Below are 20149 nucleotides of genomic sequence, written 5' to 3'. Positions count from 1 at the left end.
CCTACACAAGAGCTAAACAAGGATGACACCAATGGACATGCCAATGTGGATCGGGGAATCCCCAGAGGCCTCAATGCTACACAACAAACAGGCGACTAAGAAATGCAGAGTGGGAAAAATAGCCTTTCCAGGAAGAGTACACCAGTTAATATCAGCCCTGAAAACATACAGACAAGTAACATTACACAAACCAAGTAGGTTATATTTAGGAATATATACATATATTATGCATACATATATGCATGGAACATAGTGAAAAGGAGACCATGTATTTGAAAGACAGCAAGTAGTGGTATATGGGAGGGTTTGGAGGGAGGAAAGGAGAGGGGGAAAGAATGTAGTTATAATATAATCTCAAAAAAAAATAAAAGAAAATATGGGGAAAAGGTTAAAGTTTACATTGTTTACTGATTGATGTTTATAGTTGACTTTTACTATATCATACAAAACAAACATGGACTTTTAAAATTCTAAAAATCATGAGGATCATTGTTACAGAACATCTGACTCTGTTATATTTCAGATGTTTAGGGAAAAAATTAGTCAAACAACCAGGAATTATAGCACATGCCTTTAATCCCAGCACTCAGGAGACAAAGACAAGAAGATCTCTGTGGGTGTGAGGACAGCCTAACCTACCTAGTGATTTTCAAACCAGTCAAGACCACAGAGATCCTGTCTTTTTAAAAAGGTAAAAGAGTAATATTAAATTAATGGAAAATACCACTGAAATAATTTTTAAGTTTGATTTATACTAAGAAAGTCATTATTTTTTACATTGTAGGGTTTTACATTATATATAAATTTTAATATTTGATAAATTTTAAGTATCATTATACCCTATGTTACCCTGCAAAAGAAACTAATTTTTATGTGCCACCCAGTAAATACGCAGAAGTTCCTCCAAGTGAATAAAAAAAGGGAGATAAAATTACTTCACAGACAGTCCAATCATTTTTCAACCCCAGGAATTGGACACTGTGCCCAGGGTAACTTCTCCAGAGCTCATGAAAATGTGTTGTGTCTTACGGTCCACCTGAGAAACATTCAGGGAAAAATCAACAGATCCGCTCTTTTCTGAACCAAATCATTCCCACATTCAGACTTATAGCTGAAATCTTTTAACGCAGCAGAACTTCCCACCTTGGAAATATGAACACTTGGGAGAGGATCATTCTTCGTCAGTTAAGATGCCCTGGATCTTTTAGAAGGTTTAGCAGGACCCACTGTGCAAACTTAGAATATCCACACATTCGGTGCCACTAGCATCCACACAGATCTCACACCATCGCCATTATTGTGACAACCAAAAATATCTTCAGACATCGACAAATGGTCCCTAGGGAGCCATGTGGCCCTAACTGAGAAGCGCTGATAAAATCAAGTTTGATCCCTGTATATAAGAAATATAAGTTGTGTTTGAGTGCTGTCCTGCACTGAACGCAGTCAGCCCAGCCTCCTTTGAGGGCCCTGCTCTGCTATCCTCAAGGGACCAGGAAATCTTCCAGTGTAGAAACTGTCAGCATACATACATTTGGAAGAATGTCCACAGAGGAATTCCAAATCTTAAAGAGGCAGAAACGGGGAGAGACAGTGTGAATGGGAAGCTGACCGTGAACGGAAACGATGACAGCCGACCATGAACTGAAACACACCGAGGAGAGTAGGTAGCCAATGGCGTGGAGCAGTCTAGCTTAACACAGTACTACAGTGAAGGCTAGAGATTTATTTCCATAGAAGAGCATTAGAAAAAAAAAATGTAGAGTTCTATTAAAAAAAAAAACTCATTTTCATTACGGGAGAGAGAGTAATTTTTAGTTCAAGTGAAGCACTTTAGTACAGCACTAGACACAGGAAATGTCCATTAAATGAACCATCACTGGGTTCATCGCTGTTGATCGTTTTATTTGGGCATTATTTAATTGATTAGATATGTAAGTCTCCTACCATTTCAATGCATAATACTTTAAAGCTAAAACCCACCCGTTCGTCAGCCTATAAAATGTTCCTACTCATCCTGAAAGGTAAGCACCTAGCGCCCTCCCCTGAGGCCCCTCACCCGCCCACATGAAGAACTCATTTCCCTTCCTTCATGCTTCCGCATCACTTAGTGCATACTTACATCATAGCTCTTAGCACATTGTGTGATTGTTATTAAAGTCTGTGTGAGGCAGACTCTCCACATCCCTTGTCCCCCAGGCTATGAGCTTTGGAGATCTTATTTACTCTGCCTTGGGTCCTCTGTGCTCGCTCAACAAAAGCGTGCGTGTGGCACTCAGCTGCATGATCTGGAAAATTTAATAGTGTGGAAACCTCGTTTCTCAATAATGTCAATATATGAGGTGTGACTGAAGAGCAGTGCATTCTATATGGAATTTTGGAGCTGTTGGTTTTATATAAAACGACTCAAATAAATGAAATGATAGAAAAATGTGTTACCTCTTGAGCAAGAAATAAAAAGACTTGGATACCTATCCGAACACGTCTTTAAATTGCATGCATTTAAATATGCATAAGCATAAATCATGAATGTAAGAGATGGTAGGAAGGAAATAGAGAGTTGCGAGTTCTGTAGAATAAACAAGTGGGAAAGGAGGCCATAGAATGGCTCTGTCTGCTTTTCGGTGTGATTGCGTTATACTGAGAGAGGAGTCACAGACTAGCTGGTTACTAGACCAGCCGGGATCCCGAATGTGAAACATATTCAAAGCATCATTCTAAACTATAGCAAGGATCCTCACCCACACAGGAAAGCAGTACCTTAGGGACAGCAAGCTCCCACATAAGATAATGCATATGTACTAGTTAGAGGCGCTGAGCTAGAAAGTGCAGTCCATGTGAATTTCAACTACTTCTGAGGGTTACATTAAAAATGTTCTGATGATGAAAGCTTTGAGAGATGGAAAGTATTTTGAAAACATGAGACACTATTTTATTTACCTACCTCTGTTTAGATCTTTAAGGAATATCATTTGTGTATTGCGTATGTACATATGTATGTATGTATATGGAACATGAATAAATTATTTCAAAGATTTATTTGTACTTTAAAATTAATTTTTGTATTGCAAAAACTGTGATCATATAATGTGGAAAAGAGGAATTTTTAACTTGGTTTTTTTCTCACAGAATTAAAGTCAAATTAGTATGAAAAAATTCAATATGAAAACAAAGAGAATTAATTCTTAGTTTTCACTGGGGAAAAATTCCTTCCATAGTTTGAGAAATACATGAGAAACTTATTTTTAAATCCTGATATTTTATGTTGGTCCTTCTTACTAAGGAGTGGTTGGGAATTCTACTTAGCATATATGTAACATAAAGTTGTTTCTCTCTATCCTTCTCCCTTTCTCTCTCTCTTCGTGTGTGCATGAAAAATTATCCTGAAGAAAATAAGCAATTGACGTGTACTGGTCAGTTTTCCATTACTATAATAAAATACTTAAAATAATAAACATATAAATAGAAGAGAGTTGTTCAGACTTGTAATTTTACCAGCTTCAGTCAGAGTCAGTCTTGGTCAAATTGGCTTTTGGAGCCTTGTCTGAAGGAATACACAGTGGTAGGATCCTGTGACTGAACCATCTACTCATCAGCCATGAGTCAGTGTAGGGAAAAACACAGGGTAAAGGTCCCACATTCCTCTTCTAGGCCATACTCCCAATTGAATAAGGATCTCTGGTAAAGTCCCCATTGCCTCTTAAAGACCTAGGGCACCTCTCAACAGTCCCCCTGCCAAAGATCACACTTTTGACCTATGGAGGGGTCAAAACTATACAGGACCTGAATAAAAGTTGTCTTTTTGTTTTAGCCAATAAAAAAGTCTATATTAAGATTCAATCAAAATAAAATATTCCCAATGAATAAGACCAGGTATATAAAGGGTTATTTTGAAAAAGACTTGAGATATTAAATAACAAAGTACAACTTAATACATATTAAATATACATGACTCCCCACCATAAATAATCGCAATGTCAAAATATTAACGCAAATCAAACAAGTTAGTAGTTCTGATGATAAAAACAAGTGTTTACAATACTCTACCTTCCATTGTAGAAAAATAGCTACAAGTAAAAAGAAATTATATAGTTGTGGAAATATTAACTAATGCTCAAAATACTATTTTCAAATTTCACTTAGCTTTAAAGTATGCTACCCTTACTTAGCACCAAACAGATGTTTTGTCGGGCATATAGCGGCCCTGTGCCTTAATTTTGTGAGAAGAACCACGGGTTGGATGTCATGAGCCACACCTGAAATCCTATCACTTGATAGGCAGACATAGATCTGTAAGTTCTAAACTAGCCTTGACAAGACATTGTCTCAAAAAGAACAAAAAAAAAAAAATCAATGATCAAAAGCAGCACTATAGTAAGATTTTTAAATATATATATATATATATATATATATATATATATATATATATCACCCATGGCCAACAATTACTAAGGTTAAGAAAATGACATGGGGGGCTGGAGAGGTGGCTCAGAGGTTAAGAGCATTGCCTGCTCTTCCAAAGGTCCTGAGTTCAATTCCCAGCAACCACATGGTGGCTCACAACCATCTGTAATGAGGTCTGGTGCCCTCTTCTGGCCTGCAGGCATACACACAGACAGAATATTGTATACATAATAAATAAATAAACATTTTTTAAAAAAAGAAAATGACATGGATCTTTCTGATTTCTTATTAGTTCTCTTAGAATTAGCAATGCATTTGTTTGGCATAGCCAGAACATGGAAACATCCTAAATGCCCTTGACCAAAGAATGGAAAAGAAAAATGTGGTACATTTACACAATAGAGTATTACACAGTAGAAAAAAAGTAACATCTTAAAATTTGCAGGCAAATGAGTGGATCTAGAAAACATCATATTGAGTGTCCAGAAAGACAAATACCACATATACTCACTCATAAGTGGCTTTTAGACATAAAGCAAAAAAAAAAAACAAAAAAAAAACAAAACAAAAACAAAAAACCAGCCTACAATTCACAATCCCAGAAAACCTAGACAACAACAAAGAGGACCCTAAGATCCTCTTTGGGATCTAATCTACATAGGAAGTAAAAAAAGACAAGAGCTTCTGAGTAAATTAGGAGCATAGGGACCATGATGGAGGGTAGAAGGAGAGGGGAAATGGAGGGAGAAGAGCAGAGAAGAATATATAGAGCAATAAAAACAATAAAAAATAAGATATAAAATATCAATGCATATAGAGTAATATTTATTAAAAACAATTTTCCTTAATTAGTGTTCCTTAGAATAGTAATAAGTGCTACACATCAAAAATTTTATTAACTAATAATTTTAAAGAAGATCAGTTAAAAGAAAATTAATAGCCTTTTTTAACCATGAGCCTGCCTAAGACTTTCTGTTTTGTATTATGAGCCTTCTCCAGGCTGTCTAACAGAGGTATGTGACATCAGCTTTTTATCTTCACTGAGTATGGTGAGAGACTAATGGAATGTTCTTTGGGAAATGATTACAGATGAATACCAAAAAAAAAAAAAAAAAAAAACCTAAACATTATGGAACTCTAGTTATCAAAATAAAAAGGAACAAGACACTGACCCTTAAGTATTTGCCTCACCAAAGGATATAGTAGTTCACCGTAAGACAGGTTTGGTCTCATGAGAAAGAAACTACTGGCAGATGAAGAGCATCTTGCTATAACATGTCAATTGTCCAACAAAGATAACTGACTAATCATCGATTAAAGGTGTTACGCAAATGACTTCTGTGTTCAATTGAAGATCAGAAAACATGCCTAAGGCCCCTCTACAGTTCCTTTGCCTTCCGTTATCAGTGATATTTTCACATATTAAATATTTCAGTCTATCATCTGTTTGCACACAGTTCTCAAATATCCTTAGACAGAATATATACTGGCTGGCTGTCAGATTCTAACATAAACAGAACTATCTTTATTGAAAATTCACATAACTAATTGCATAATATCCCACCCCCTCCCTAGCAAATCAGTCCTTCTCTGACTACAAGAGTACTACATTATTTAAATAATTTTATAAGAAAGTTTTATGTAGATAGAATAAAATGCAAATTTTCTGGACTGAAAGACAAATTTACAAAATGAAATAAAAGCCCAAGAAAGACTATAGAGAGAATTGTTATACTGTTTTGGTACACACGTCAATAATAGAAAAATATGTAAAATATAGGAGAAATTTTTAATGTTTTTTGGTTTTCAGACTTAGTTTCAAATTTCATTCATGTATATGTGTGTCTGTCTGTGTGTTTGCATGCACCTGTGTATCAGATGCCAAAGGAGGTCAGGAGAAAGGTTCCGATTTCCCAGAGCTGGAGTTAAAGGTGGTTGTGACTGCCTGATATGGGTGCTGGGAGCCACATCATGATCCTCTACAAGACTGAAGCTCTAACTGCTGAGCCATCTCACCAGCTCCTTATTTTTCCTTCCCAGTGGGCCTCTGCCTGGCTCGGTATCTCCCTTCACCCAAGAAAATATGCTGTGCATCTTATAGGTTCTCAATGGCTTTTAAACTAAAACTCAGTCTTTTTGTTTGCTAGGATAAACAATTAACATAAAGTTGATACCTATTTGTGTATTCCTTGATGATCTGATATATGCTGATCTTAATGGTCTCGTTTTCAAATCGCTGGTGGCTCTTGTCCTTATATATCCGGAATTCAGCTGCTGTCACTGCTTCTCCATGCGGGATCTGGGTCAGATCAAACCGAAACTCTTTGTAATGCCTTCTCTGAGGAGAAAAGTCCTTGTCTCTTTCAACTGAAAAAAATTAAAGGAATGAAGAAAGGAAAAATGTTAGCTCTTTATAAAATATGGAAATTAATGATAAATTCTCCACCTTTTAAAATGAAAACAAACTGGATAGTATAAAACCGTGAAAACACTAAAACCACAGACCCATATGTGTTTCCAGTAAAAGGAAATTCCACAAACCAATAGCCTTTTAGTTCAAATGCAATATAACTGTCTGGTTTTATACAAATTCCTGGACCCTAAATGGAAAGACTATCCAAAAATGTTTTTAAAAATGAAGGTTGTAAAGTGATTGCCAATACGCGTCCAGCGCCAGAACATAGGTTTCATGCAGGAATTTAAAAGATGCTATGGAAGCCTGACAGTCCCAAGCGAAGGTGCTGGTAACATTATCCTAGCCACAGAAGAAAGAGAAGGAGGGCTGGGGTCTGTAACACAGGACCTTATTGGTGACAGTTTCGGAGACAAATAAATAAGCCAGTTCTTTTTTTGATTTAAACCAAATTTATTTTTAGACGAGCCATAAAAACAGCATTTGTGTTCATAATGTGACACTTTGATTGTATGAAGTGATGTGTTGTGTTCACTGTCCTATGTCAATCACCTTAAAGATAAGTCAGCTAATGGTGCTCATTCTTTTACAGAAAAAAAAATCCAAAATCCTTCTTCCATCTTTGGAAAACACACAGTAAGCAGGACTCATTCTTCTATGAGACATGTACCAGAACAGCCCCCTCCACCCGACCACAAAGTGTACCACAAGAAAGATCAATTCCCAAGTGACTTCCCCAGATAAGGGATATTTATTTACTCATTTACTTCTGTGAATGAAATATTTTCTTCGACTTTAAGGCTTTTACATGAATGATTGTTCTAGCAAAACGTAAAGTCTAAAGACCTCTGTCTCATCTCACTCAGGGTGAAGAGGAGACCAGTTCTCCCTTTTAGCTACCTTTCTCGCAAATGAAATAAAAGATATTGATCTCCTGAGAACAGTAAAAAAATGCTGAAGGATTTAGAACAGTAAATTTCAAGTATATTGTAACATGATATGACTTAGTGTACTGTCTGACACAGTCTCCGAGTGGCTGCCACAGCTTCCCCAATGAGTTAGCTACAAAAAGGATTCATTTAGTGGCATTTGCTGTTATTTGATGGACTTAAGTTTCTTTCTCTGCTTATTGATTTTTCAAAATCTTAATTACTTAGAATAATATGGGATAATGGGAAAACAAAGCATAATCTGCTACAATACACAATCTCTTAGGCATTTCATAATTACTGTCAACAGTAATTTAAAATTTTCCCAATGATTTGTTTCATTGTTAAAATTTTAGTGCAAAAAGATAAAAATAATACATACAAGGGCCAGACATAAATTTTAAAACTTGTGTTAGCAATCGAGCTGATGCCACTGACCGGTGCAGATGAGCCAGCCCTGAGAGCATGAGCATGAGAGAGCTGGTCCGGCCCCTCATCTGCCTTGTAGTGGCATGGGCCGAGGAGAGATGCCCTCATCAACCCCACCTTCTCCTTGCCGCCTATGGCAGGTGGGAGAGATGGTCCTGAGGTCATGAGAACTGGAGAGCTGGTACTGCCCCTCATCTGCCATGTGATGGCATGGGCTATGGAAAGATGCCCTCGTCCCCCTTGCCCCTCACCACCTGCACCAGGTGGGAGATCTGACCTTGGGGGTTTGACAGTAGGAAAGTTGGCCTTGCCCTTCATCAGTTGCAGAACTCTGGAGAGTGGCCCTCTACGTCACCTGGGCAACGCAGTTCTGTTGGTCCTGGTGGTATGGGTGCAGGCGAGCCTGACTGAGGGCATGCGAGCAGGGAACCTATCTCCACCTACTGCTGCCTGCTGCATTGGTTGAGCTAGTCGGGGCAATGCTGGAGAACTAGCCCTGGAGGTGAGGATGAGAGAGAACTGGTGGACTAACCAACTCAGCTACCAGCCAGACCCAGAACCAGTACTGTGAGTTGACCCACCCCAACATCCACCCCATCTGGTAACTGCTGGAGCATGTGAAAGGGCCAGTCCTGCAGATACAATGCTTCAGGATTTCTATGACACTGGGAAACAACAGGTTATCCAAAGGGAGTCCCAGCAAGGACCCAATATCAATAGTGTAGCGGAAACCAGAGGCCTCGAATCAGATCAATAACTCATTGCAATGAACACTTGTTAAGTAAGAGATGTATGGACTAAAAAGTGTAACTGTGTGGCTCATTGTGTCATACTACAGCTTGCACAATGAGACATTTTTCTTTTAAATTTATTTATTTATTTATTTTATTTGGGGGAGTTGCAGGGGCAGAAGGCAGATAGGAAGGGACGGGGAGATGAATGGGATCAGGATGCATGGTGTGAAATCCACAAAAAAATCAATAAAAAAAATTTAATGGAAAAGACTACTTATAAAACAAAAAAAAGATGTGTTAGGGTATAGAATCTTCTTTAGAGCAATTGACATGATTCTAATTATAAGTATTCTAATTATAAGTATAACATGATTCTATTATAAGTATTCGGAACTTGGGTATCTAAGAGAGAGAAAGGCTTGAATTGGTGGGAGGAGATCATGACCATCCAGATCTGATACTGGAGAACTGAGGCACTGAGACATTTGAGTTCCAAAGCCAGATGAGAGACAGCTCTGAAATGACTCATGACAAAAACACACAACATTTCTTGCCTTCGTCTTCCAAAAGAATCTTGTGTCTATCTCCCACCAAAGTGGGTGATTTAGGAAGCCCAGGGGCCTCTGCCTACCTGTACATCAGGCTCTGTAATTAGCATTAGTAAATAAAGGGATGAGACAAAGCCATTCCTGTGCTCCAAAGCTTGCTGGAATGGTGATTTGGGGCTATCTGACCAGCACTAGCATGACTTAACATGGTGAAATTTGTTTTCTTAAAATATCATTATTTTATTCCTAACAAAAGCCTATGTCCAGAGAAAGTGAGAAGCCCTTTCTCTAAATGAGGCAAATGAGCCCATTTTAGAAAGTGATTTGGATTTATAATTTAGCTTTCTTCTGTCTTACTTCCTGCCAGCATTTGTGCAGACTGCTGTGGATGCTTCTCCATTTTTTTCATTGGTGTAGCAACTGGTGAAATGCCCAGGACACTGTAAACAAACTCTTACCAATGTTCCCATAAGCAGTCCCAATACCCTAATGGATCTCATTCAGTCATTAGGGGGGAAAAAGTACCTGAAAGGGGGCTGGAGAGTTGCCCAAGTGGTTTAGAATGTTTTGGTGGTTTTGTGAAGTTCAGTTCCCTCAACCATGTTGGGTGGCTCACAGTTGCCTGTAACTTCAGCAACAGGGCCTCCAACAGTCTCATCTGGCCTCTGCAGACACTACTCCTATGCCCAAACTCTCACACAGATGTATACACACATGTAAGCAAAAATAAAATAAAGCTTTTGTAAAAAGATAAAAGTAGAAGGAGAGACTTGGATGTCAGGAGGAGGATTGAAATCAAAGGTGGAGAGGACTCAGGAAAGGGATGGGCAAATAGGACTGATCAAAATATACCATCTACAGGTATGAAAATGCCAGACGGCAATCTGTTATTATGCACAATTAATATATGATAATAAAAAACAAAGAGTCCATTAATTAATGACTATATACAGAAAACAAAACTATCAATATAAGGGACCTAGCTTATTGAAATCAAACTCAGATTTGTCCAAAGGAATTGGAGAAGGCATGATACAGCACTGTGTTCTAGTGGAGACCATTTCATTCCCCAAACTTACACACATTATTTTTTTTTTTTATGAAACAAGGACAAAACTGTAGGGGAAAATATAACTACATTTGAAGCAGATTGAATCAGTCAGTTCCCATGATCATTGTATTGAAAAAGAGAGTACTACAGCCCTTGGAAATGATGGTATCGGATGACATCTATCCAAAGCTCAGCAGGGAGCATTTGTCTGGCAATCACACACCGACTCTACTTTGTAACACATTCTTCTCCTGTTAGTGCTTATGTCACAAGAATGTTCCAAATTTAAAAAAGAAACTCATATGGTATATGATGGTACACCCTGTGTATTCCAATGGATAAGATTATGTAGACAATTCTACGTGGTAGCATGAGGAATTATCAACAAATCCATCAACATAGAATTGTTTATCTGAGGCCGGGCCATGGTGGTGCATGCCTTTAATCTCAGCACTCGGGAGGCAGAGGCAGGCGGATCTCTGTGAGTTCGAGGCCAGCCTGGTCTACAAGAGCTAGTTCCAGGACAGGAACCAAAAGCTACAGAGAAATCCTGTCTCGAAAATCCAAAAAAATAAAAAAAGAATTGTTTATCTGAGCTAATGATTGCTACTGATGTTCTTTAAAAAAAAACTCCAAACATTTGTTTTAATGAGTGCACATACACACACACCAAAAAAGAAAATATCTATCCAAACTGTGTTAAACATCCACAGTCAAGTCAGAATTACAAGGGCTGACTAAGCTTGCTTCTGCTCCTAGGCTTTATGTATGCTCCAAACATTTTTATCTATGTGAAACTCCAGACCACAAATCTGAGTTGAGCAACAGAAAACTTAACTACATTACACACCAACATAAATAAGTTCTTATTATGTTTGGCTTTAAAGCCAAACATTTAAATGTGGTCATATACAAGAGGTAAAATTTGAATCAAGGAATTCATATTCCATGATAAAAATGTATTTATAGTAAAAGATTGCTTTAAATTACTTTACATTTACTTATTTAATTTATGCGTATGAATGTTTTATGTGTATATTCATATGCATTGTGTACATACCTGGTACCAGCAGAGATCAAAAGAGGTACCTGGATCTCGCGCAAATAGAGCTATGGACGGCTGTGAGCCACCATGTGTGTGGGAACCAAACCCGGTACTGCACGAGCAACAAGTACTCTTAATTACTGAGCCATCCCTCCAAACCCCACCACTGCCACCGCCACCACTCTTGACACAGGGCTCACTATGTAGACCAGGTTGGTCTCAACTCACAGAGCTTTGCTTGCCTCTGCCTCTTGGGTACCAGGATGAAGCTGCAGACCGAACTGTAGCTTAAAAGTTGTAAATTCACAGAATCCTGAAATAAATATGAAGCTGCTTCTGCTCAAGATGCACATGTCAAAGACATTTTTTATTGAGATAAGTATATTTAGTCCCAAAGCAAATACCTTGCTTGGTGATCTGGACACTGTTGGAAACTGGGAAAACATGTCCTGATCTAAATGGTTCCGTGTCTGCAGTAACTGGTGAAGGAAATTAATTGACAAGGGATAACAGTTTATCTAGCAATTTATTGCAGTTTTAAGAAGATACAACCTTGGACAGTCTGTCTTAATATCCAACACATGAGCTGCATCTGAGAAGACACAAATAGCAGGGGTAGGCAGCAGGACACAAGCAACACTCTCCGAGAGGATGGCCAGCTGACGAAAGTATAGAAGAGAAAGTGTAAAGCTGCTATGAACGCTAACCTGCATGACTTTTCAAGAACTCCTTCCCAGGTCCACTGAGAAACAAAAACTTGTAACGACCTATTTATTGGTCAAGAATGCCTATGTGCAGGTTTTCTGTAAATGGACAATCACTCCCGAAGTGGGGCAAACCCCAGATTCCAGGAGAGCCTGGAGCCTCTTAGCACCACCGTGGTGTGAGAATTCAAGAATTCGTTGTCTCCTTAAATGTTGCAAAGCCCAGCGTCAGTTGTTATTCATATTTCCTAATTGTTGCACTCTGTCATATTCCTAAATGCTCATGAATACAAATCAAGATGAATGTAATTTTGAAATTTAAGAAATTCAATAAATGATCCAGTATTAATATGGTGTTTTGTTTTAAAATTGTTGAGAGTTTAGAAACACAAATGATTAGTTCTTAAAGAAGGAAAGGCTTGACAATGGATGACAATGGATTCATTGACAATAGAACTGAGTGCCCTTCAGGGTTATTTAGAGTACTATGACCATAGCTATTAACATCTACCATTGTCTCAATAATTAATCATAAACAATGAAAGCAATAAACAAATTGGTGATTGGCTTAATAAAATGAATAGGTCTAAAATTTTGCTTCTGCCTTAGTTGATTCAACAACATAGTATCTTCATTTTCTTCCTATAATATAGGTAAAATATTAATTTCCTCAATACTAAAATGTTAATTACAAAGCAAAAGAATAGTCTCTAGGCCCTATAATTCCTAATGTGATGTTCTTTGTATCCGAGCTCCTAAATGTGTTGTGTTATTGTTTGTTTGGTTTTGTGTGTGTGTGTGTGTGTTTACAAAACTGGCCTAAAACTTGTGATCTTCCTGCCTAAACCTCCTGAGTTCAGGAATTACATATGCAAGCCTGAAGACAACAATTTCACCGAATCATGACTACCACTTCTGACTAAGCGTAAGTTTTTCCAAGGCCAGCATTTTGACATGCTCAAGCCATCATTCTTGCTATACATCCTTCTCTATGCACTGAGGCGCCCCCTCCTTTTTATACTAGTTCCCAGGACACAACAGAATCCTGCAAACACATCTGCATATGAACAAAGTTGAGTTTACTGACCTTTTCCAGTAGATGTAATAGGCAAATGACACAGGGACTCGAGTATTAAAAAGGAATCATGAGTATGCGACAGGTGATTTGGGAGAAGTTTCCATGAGGCTGTTCTGTTTGGTTGCATTGCCTGGCAATGGAACCCAGGCTGACCTCAAACTCATGTGATCCTGGCTCAACCACATTAGTGCTGACCCTACACATGTGAGCCACTTGCCCAACTCAGAACTACTTCCCTTCAAGAAGAAGAGGTAATTTTACCACTTACTGTAGTAATTAGAAACATACACTAGAACTACAGTTGGTAAAAAAAAATAAATAAAAGTCCATAATCTATAATGATATAATCTATAACGGGATATGAGGCATGGTCATTTCTGAGATACATCTCAATCTGTGCTTGGATATGATTATGAAGTCTTATTTTATTTTATTTTATTTTATTTTATTTTTGGTCTTCCTCCTTTGTCACAGAGAAGTTTTGTACATTGTTGATGTTCTATGGCTCTATTTTTCTCCACCCAAACTGTGCAAGTACCTCCTAACAACTCCAGCCCGTGCTGCTAGACCCAGGCTAAGCCCTGACTCTACATTACTGCCTTTTTCTTTCTCACGTTCCTCACTCATCTTGCTTCTCCTAAAAATAGCTACCGTGAGCGATTTATTTATTCAATTCTAAAATCATTAGCCTTGCATGCTCTAAAATAGACCTTAGTAGTTAAGGAGACAGAAAAGAAAGAGCCCAAGATGATCAAGAAGAGTGGTCCTTTTTCAAAGGGTTATCTCCTTTTTCCTACACTATAACTATGTTGCCTTATATCTGTCACATGAGCACTTGCTTAAGAGAATTATCTGTCTTCTGCATGTGTGCTTCTTGATATGTTTCTTGATTTACATCAATAGTAAATGATCAGAAAAAGTTAATTATCAGAATATTGTTTTCTTTATGTAGAATAAATTTCTGCTAACTAAAAAAAGCAATGTGGCTTTGTTTTTTAAATTTTTTATTGTAGAGTAAAAGAAAACTCAGCTTATAATTCTACACTAGTAAACAAAAAGCAATAATAGTTATTTGACATCCTCTCTCAATATTTCATGCCTACAGGGTGGACCACAGAGGGTTACATGTTTTATTGATCTCATATTGCCCAGAAATATCAATCCAATGAAATTTATTATCTCCCTAAAGGTTGGTCATCTCATTATATTTAAATGTAGTGCAGTGTATGGAAAATGCTTTTCTTCTTATATTGTGAACATTTTATAAAAGTAATTGTTAATTGGAGATTAAATAAGTATTCATACTTGTGGATAATATACTCATACCAATACTAATATTAAAATTAATATAGAATAGTACAGAAAATAATACTTGATTAATAAATTTTATATAATAAAAAATGGTTTCATAATAAGAGTGACTAGATTTACTGTAAATAAGGGACTGTGATATCAATGTGTAAAAGATATTTGAGAACAAGATAAAGACACAACTTTTTTATAGATACCTTTTAGTAAATGTTTAGCATTTAGTTCTCATAGTCTTTCTGGTGGAAAAGCTGGATTCTTTTATAAATTGCCCACATCTAGAGATCACCAATATGATTCCATTAGTTTTCACTAAATGACCTTGAGAATTCTTAAACTAAAACAGTCCATTTATAACCAATTGAAAGTGATATAGCCTATAGTAAGTTCACCCAGGACAAGCAGCTTCGCTTTACGTCTTGAAATTGGTGAGATGACAGTTTATGTGTAGTGAATATCTGTGATTATCTGACAAACATAGGTAGAAGGTCCTAAGTATTTTGAAAATCCCCAGTTGTGGGCTTCTCAGTGGCGGGGTCTGGAGAGAGAGAGAGGTGGGGCCGAAACAGAGCTTGCACCTAAACAAAAAGTTTGGGGAGTTTCCCTCTAAAATTCTTCTGTGGCTCTCTAATAGCTGATATTGTAAAGATGACAGAGAAGCAGCTGATTTAGTAGCTGTGCTTGGGTACGAGACACTGGAAGGTCATGCAGTCATTGTGTCCCTGTGAAAGAAAATAGAAATAAAAGTTCATTCTCCCGCCTTCTCAAGGCTGAAATCCACTCTTGTCTCCTTTGGTTACAATCCAGAGATGATCTGCTTGTCATCTCATAATGGTGTCCAAGTAAAGCCAGGCACTATAGCTGTCAGTGATTACGGTTTGGGTGCTTTTGTAGTTGTAATAATAAAGACTTTCTACATCACACCTTTAGTATATTCAGTACTCGTTTAGAAAAAAATAGCAACATTCTACTCAAAAAAAAGAATTACACTTCATGGAAAGAATCCTTGAAAAAACTGAAAAGCTAACAATTCTATTGTTTTCCGACGCTCTCTAGGGGGTTAGAGGAAGTAAGTGTAAGGCAGAGTTTGTATAACTAAAGGGTATATGAATTTTTTTAGATGAGCGAACAGACAAATGTAATTCTCAAATTAGCTGCTTCAGCTGTTAAATCCGTATGATAGCACTCTTAAGTGTGACTTATAATTCAATCTGGTCTTTCTTTAAAGCGCCCTAAGATTTTCAGTAAAGTCTGGCACACGGAAGAAAGCGCAGAGAAGTGTGACGATTTTCACTGACCTCTAAAGTTCACAGAGTAAGAGCCCTGGCAGGGAAGAGATATTCTAAAGAAACTGACACACACCCTACTTTTGGAAAATGCATCAAGTGAAACAAAAGATCCTCAAGAACTAAGATTTCCCTCCGTACACCATGCTGGGGAAGAAGGGATGAATCCATGGTGCCAGCCTGAGAATGGACTCGCTTCGGAGAAAGAGACTCCATGCAGTTCTACATTTACCTGTTTGTCTTGTATTTCATCTCTTTTATAAAACTAATAAACGTTTACAGCAGCATTTCTCAACCTATGGGTCATGACCCCTTTCTTAGTGAATGCCACTCGTGACTGCAGGTGGTGATGGTGCACACCTGCCCTGTCTCCCACCCCAGAGACTGTAAGACTGCACAGCACTTCTGCCCGGCCTGACACCTCTCCTGTACCCTCAGTCCCTACTTCAACCCCTGTCCCACAGTGACTGCGTGTGATCTGGACTTGAGGTACCTTTTCAGATGTTTAAGGGAGTGACTTCAGAGCTTTTCAGTCACCTTTTCTTAAATCATTGTGCTCACGCCTCAGGAAATAAAATTAGTCCAAACAGTATATTTATCCCCTTTATTTTGGGGGGGAAAAACTCAAACAAGAATAGCTTACATAGAATCCCTTTTCCATATATTTATTTTTAGATGCACACTATGTTGTGACTTAAAAATATATGCTAGCTTAGTAGAATCGTTATGATTCCTTAGGAGTTTATTACATTTGGAGACAAGAAAAGGCTACTTAAAAGAGTGTATTTTTTTTATTTTTGAGCAATTCATAAAATCCTAAATGATTTACAGAATAGTGTACTGTAGAAGATGAAAAGATATTTTAAAAATAATGTCTTATTTTCTCACTAACTGTCCTTTATTTATACACAAAATACTTGTTAATTCTTCCATGATATTTGTGCAATATGTATAATTATAAATTTTAAGATTCCTTTAAAGTTATTGAAAGTTGCTTACTAAGAATATGGTTTTTGTCCCAGAGCTTTAAATGGGATGTCTCTATCAAATCCCTCCCTTGAGAGCTTGGGGAACCCTGTGAATGAAGAGGCAGAAAGAATGTAAGAGCCGGAGGGGATCAAGGACAGCAGGAAAACATGGCCCTCGGAATCAGCTAAGCAAAGCTCACATGAACTCATAGAGACTGAAGCAGCAAGCACAGGACCTGCGCGGTCTTCCCCTGGTCCTCTGTGTAAATAGCACAGCTCTCATCCCAGTGCTGTCATGGGACTCCTGAGCATGCACCTCAATGGGGCTCTGATTCCTGTCTCTGCTCTCGGGGCTCTTTTCCTTGTCCAGTCTTGATGTGATGGTCTTTGTTTTATCTTAATATATTTTATTTTGAAATGTTTGGTAGTTGCCTCTTTAGAAGGCTTTTCATTTCTAATGAGAGACAGAAACAAGTGGATCTGGAGGGGAAGGAAGTTAGGGAGGAACTGGGAGGAATACGGGGGAGCTGTAATCAAGATCTGTTATATAAGAAAACAACCTATTTTCAATAAAAGGGGAAAAATAAAATGCCAAAAAGTATGGTTTTCTGACTTCTTCTAACTATTTTCCCTTGTCATAAATTGAGAGTGAACTCTTAATGTGCCGGTCCTTATATTTAAAGATGGAAACTGGCATACACAGTTTATGACATGCTTAACAACTGTTGGTGTCACATTTTTACAAATTATGAGTGAGATTAATCACTGCATCAATACCAAAAGACATCCTCTATAATTAGAGACCAAATTTAGAATGGTTTAATGAAAATTCAGTGCGTATCAGTATCAATAAAACACTCACACGATCGCCTTACATCTTATCAGAGGAGACTGCACTGTAGTGTGAGCCAAGGGATCCCCGCTGGTCTCAACTCAGTTCTCTCACATAGATGGTCTCAGATTTTTTGCTGATCTGGTTCCGTGCTCCTGGACTCTTCTTTTTTTTTATACTTATTGACTCAGTTGTTTTATTTTTTTTTATTTATTTATTTATTAAAGATTTCTGCCTTCTCCCCGTCACCACCTCCCATTTCCCTCCCCCTCCCCCATCAAGTCCCTCTCCCTCATCATCCCTAAGAGTAATCCGGGTTCCCTGCCCTGTGGGAAGTCCAAGGACCACCCACCTCCATCCAGGTCTAGTAAGGTGAGCATCCAAACTGCCTAGGCTCCCACAAAGCCAGTACGTGCAGTAGGATCAAAAACCCATTGCCATTGTTCTTGAGTTCTCAGTAGTCCTCATTGTCCATTATGTTTAGCAACGCTCCTGGACTCTTCTATGTGGGATTTAAGGTCAACCAGAAAATACAGAGTAAAGTTCATCTATGAAGAGTCTCCTTATAAATTCAAGCTTAACAATTTCTTGACTCTCCAAAGCAACTCCATATTAATTATCAGAAAATGCATTTTTTTATACTACTATTGTTAAAGTTATACATATTCTTAATGTTATTCAATATTAATTCAACTAATGCATATGTATTATTACATAAACACTTGAGTTCAGCAATAGAATTAATGAGTACATTTGAGTGTTAAGAGAGCCTAATGTGCTCAGTCATTTAATCTCAGCACTCAGGAGGCAGAGGCAGGTAGATCTCTGTGAGTTCAAGGCCAGCCTGGACTGAAAAGTGAATTCCAGGACAGCCAGGGTAGTTACACAGAGAAACCATGTTTTGAAAAAACAAAAAACAAAACAGAGAGAGAGAGAGACAGAGACAGAAAGAGAGACAGAGAGAGTCTATTGTAGTCATATCACAAATTAGGAAAAGAGAGAAGGAAATAAAGGCAGGGAAGGAGGGAGAAAGAAAAAAAGGAAGGAAGGAAGGAAGGAAGGAAGGAAGGAAGGAAGGAAGGAAGGAAGGAAGGACAAAATTAATCTCTTGGAGGTACAGACGAATATGACTATCAAACTCAGTTTGAAAGACTGAAATTTTTTTCAAATAAAAGAAATAAAATAGAGAGTAAATCTGGATGGGAGAGGAGGTCGAAAGGAACCGGAAGGAGTAGAAGGAAAAAGTACTCAGATGATATTCTATGAGAAAAGAAACTATGTTTAATAAAGGGGGGTAAAAAATAAAATAGTCACAAAAGAGGAAAATAGAAAAGGGTGATTAAAAGACAGGGGGTGGGAATGGTTTTCTAAATTCACACAGATAATAGTGTCTCTGCAATAAATAATGAGGAAGAAAAAAATAGAAAATCGTTGATTTGAAATAATGAATTTCATGAATAAAAATGTTTGCTTCATGTTTAGACTACAGGACACACAATTCTGAAAATTTAGGATCCTGGAGGCAAACCAAAGATTCCACAAGCTTTAGAAATCAAAAAGAAAAACAAGCGTACTGTGGAGGAATGAAGAAACCAAAATAGCTTTATACTAAAATTAGATATTCAACCTAACCATATCACCAAATATTAAATAAAATTAAAGTGCTTCCATACATGAATATATAAAATCATAAAATATTATTTCAATAATTTCTGACAAGCTAGCTTCACAGGAACAAGAAAGTCAACCGGCGACACTCACTGTAATGTCTTCTCTCATTGTAAGCCCAGGTTTAGTCATGAGATCTCAATGAACTCATGAAGCTTGTACATTGAGATAACTTACAGTTCAGAGAATTATAAAAATAATGGAAAGTTATAAGACTCATGAGTTACATTCATGAGCTAGTATGCAAACACCAATAATATCATCTTGCATGACATATATAATGAGTGAAAGAATACCTCATTTTTAGAGATACTTTCCACAATTAATTTTATGGAAGCCAAGACCCTATCTCAGACTTCCATCGAATTCAGAACAAAGAGAAGATAATGCCTCAAAGTTCCTGAGAAGCTTAAAGACAACTGGTATTGTGGATGGAACAAACAAACAGGGTGGCTGAAGGGACAGAATCCCTCTGATTGCCCACATACGTGTGACAAAGCTCAGCTGGGCAAAGCTGACTCCTCTCCCGCCCTGCGCATCAACATGCAAATGACTCAAATGGCAACTAACTAAATCACTTAATTCATGCTGACGAACCACCTATTGGGTATAAAGTGTTCACACGAAGCCATGAGAGGCCAGCACTTGTGTTGTCAAGAATCAGTTCTATAGACACTACTTTTGAGCCACATTTTAATCCACATTGTTTAGGGCTCATGGGAGATATGGTTCTATTTTTCCATCTCTCTGTC

The 20149-nt window shown here is 37.7% G+C and overlaps 1 protein-coding gene across 1 annotated transcript in view; it reads right to left on the bottom strand.

Moving 5' to 3' along the window:
- Bmp5 (bone morphogenetic protein 5) overlaps positions 1 to 20149 on the bottom strand; it is a 122350-nt gene that overhangs the window by 66085 nt on the left and 36116 nt on the right. The window contains exon 2 of the mRNA XM_057767494.1: positions 6579 to 6771. Coding sequence (XP_057623477.1) covers positions 6579 to 6771 — 193 coding nt within the window. The remainder of the gene's footprint in view (positions 1 to 6578; positions 6772 to 20149) is intronic.

The sequence above is a fragment of the Chionomys nivalis genome, chromosome 4 (genome assembly GCF_950005125.1).
Source record: "Chionomys nivalis chromosome 4, mChiNiv1.1, whole genome shotgun sequence".
Lineage (NCBI taxonomy): Eukaryota > Metazoa > Chordata > Mammalia > Rodentia > Cricetidae > Chionomys > Chionomys nivalis.
Note: the sequence above shows the minus strand (reverse complement) of the source record. Positions and strands in the feature narration are given on the sequence as shown.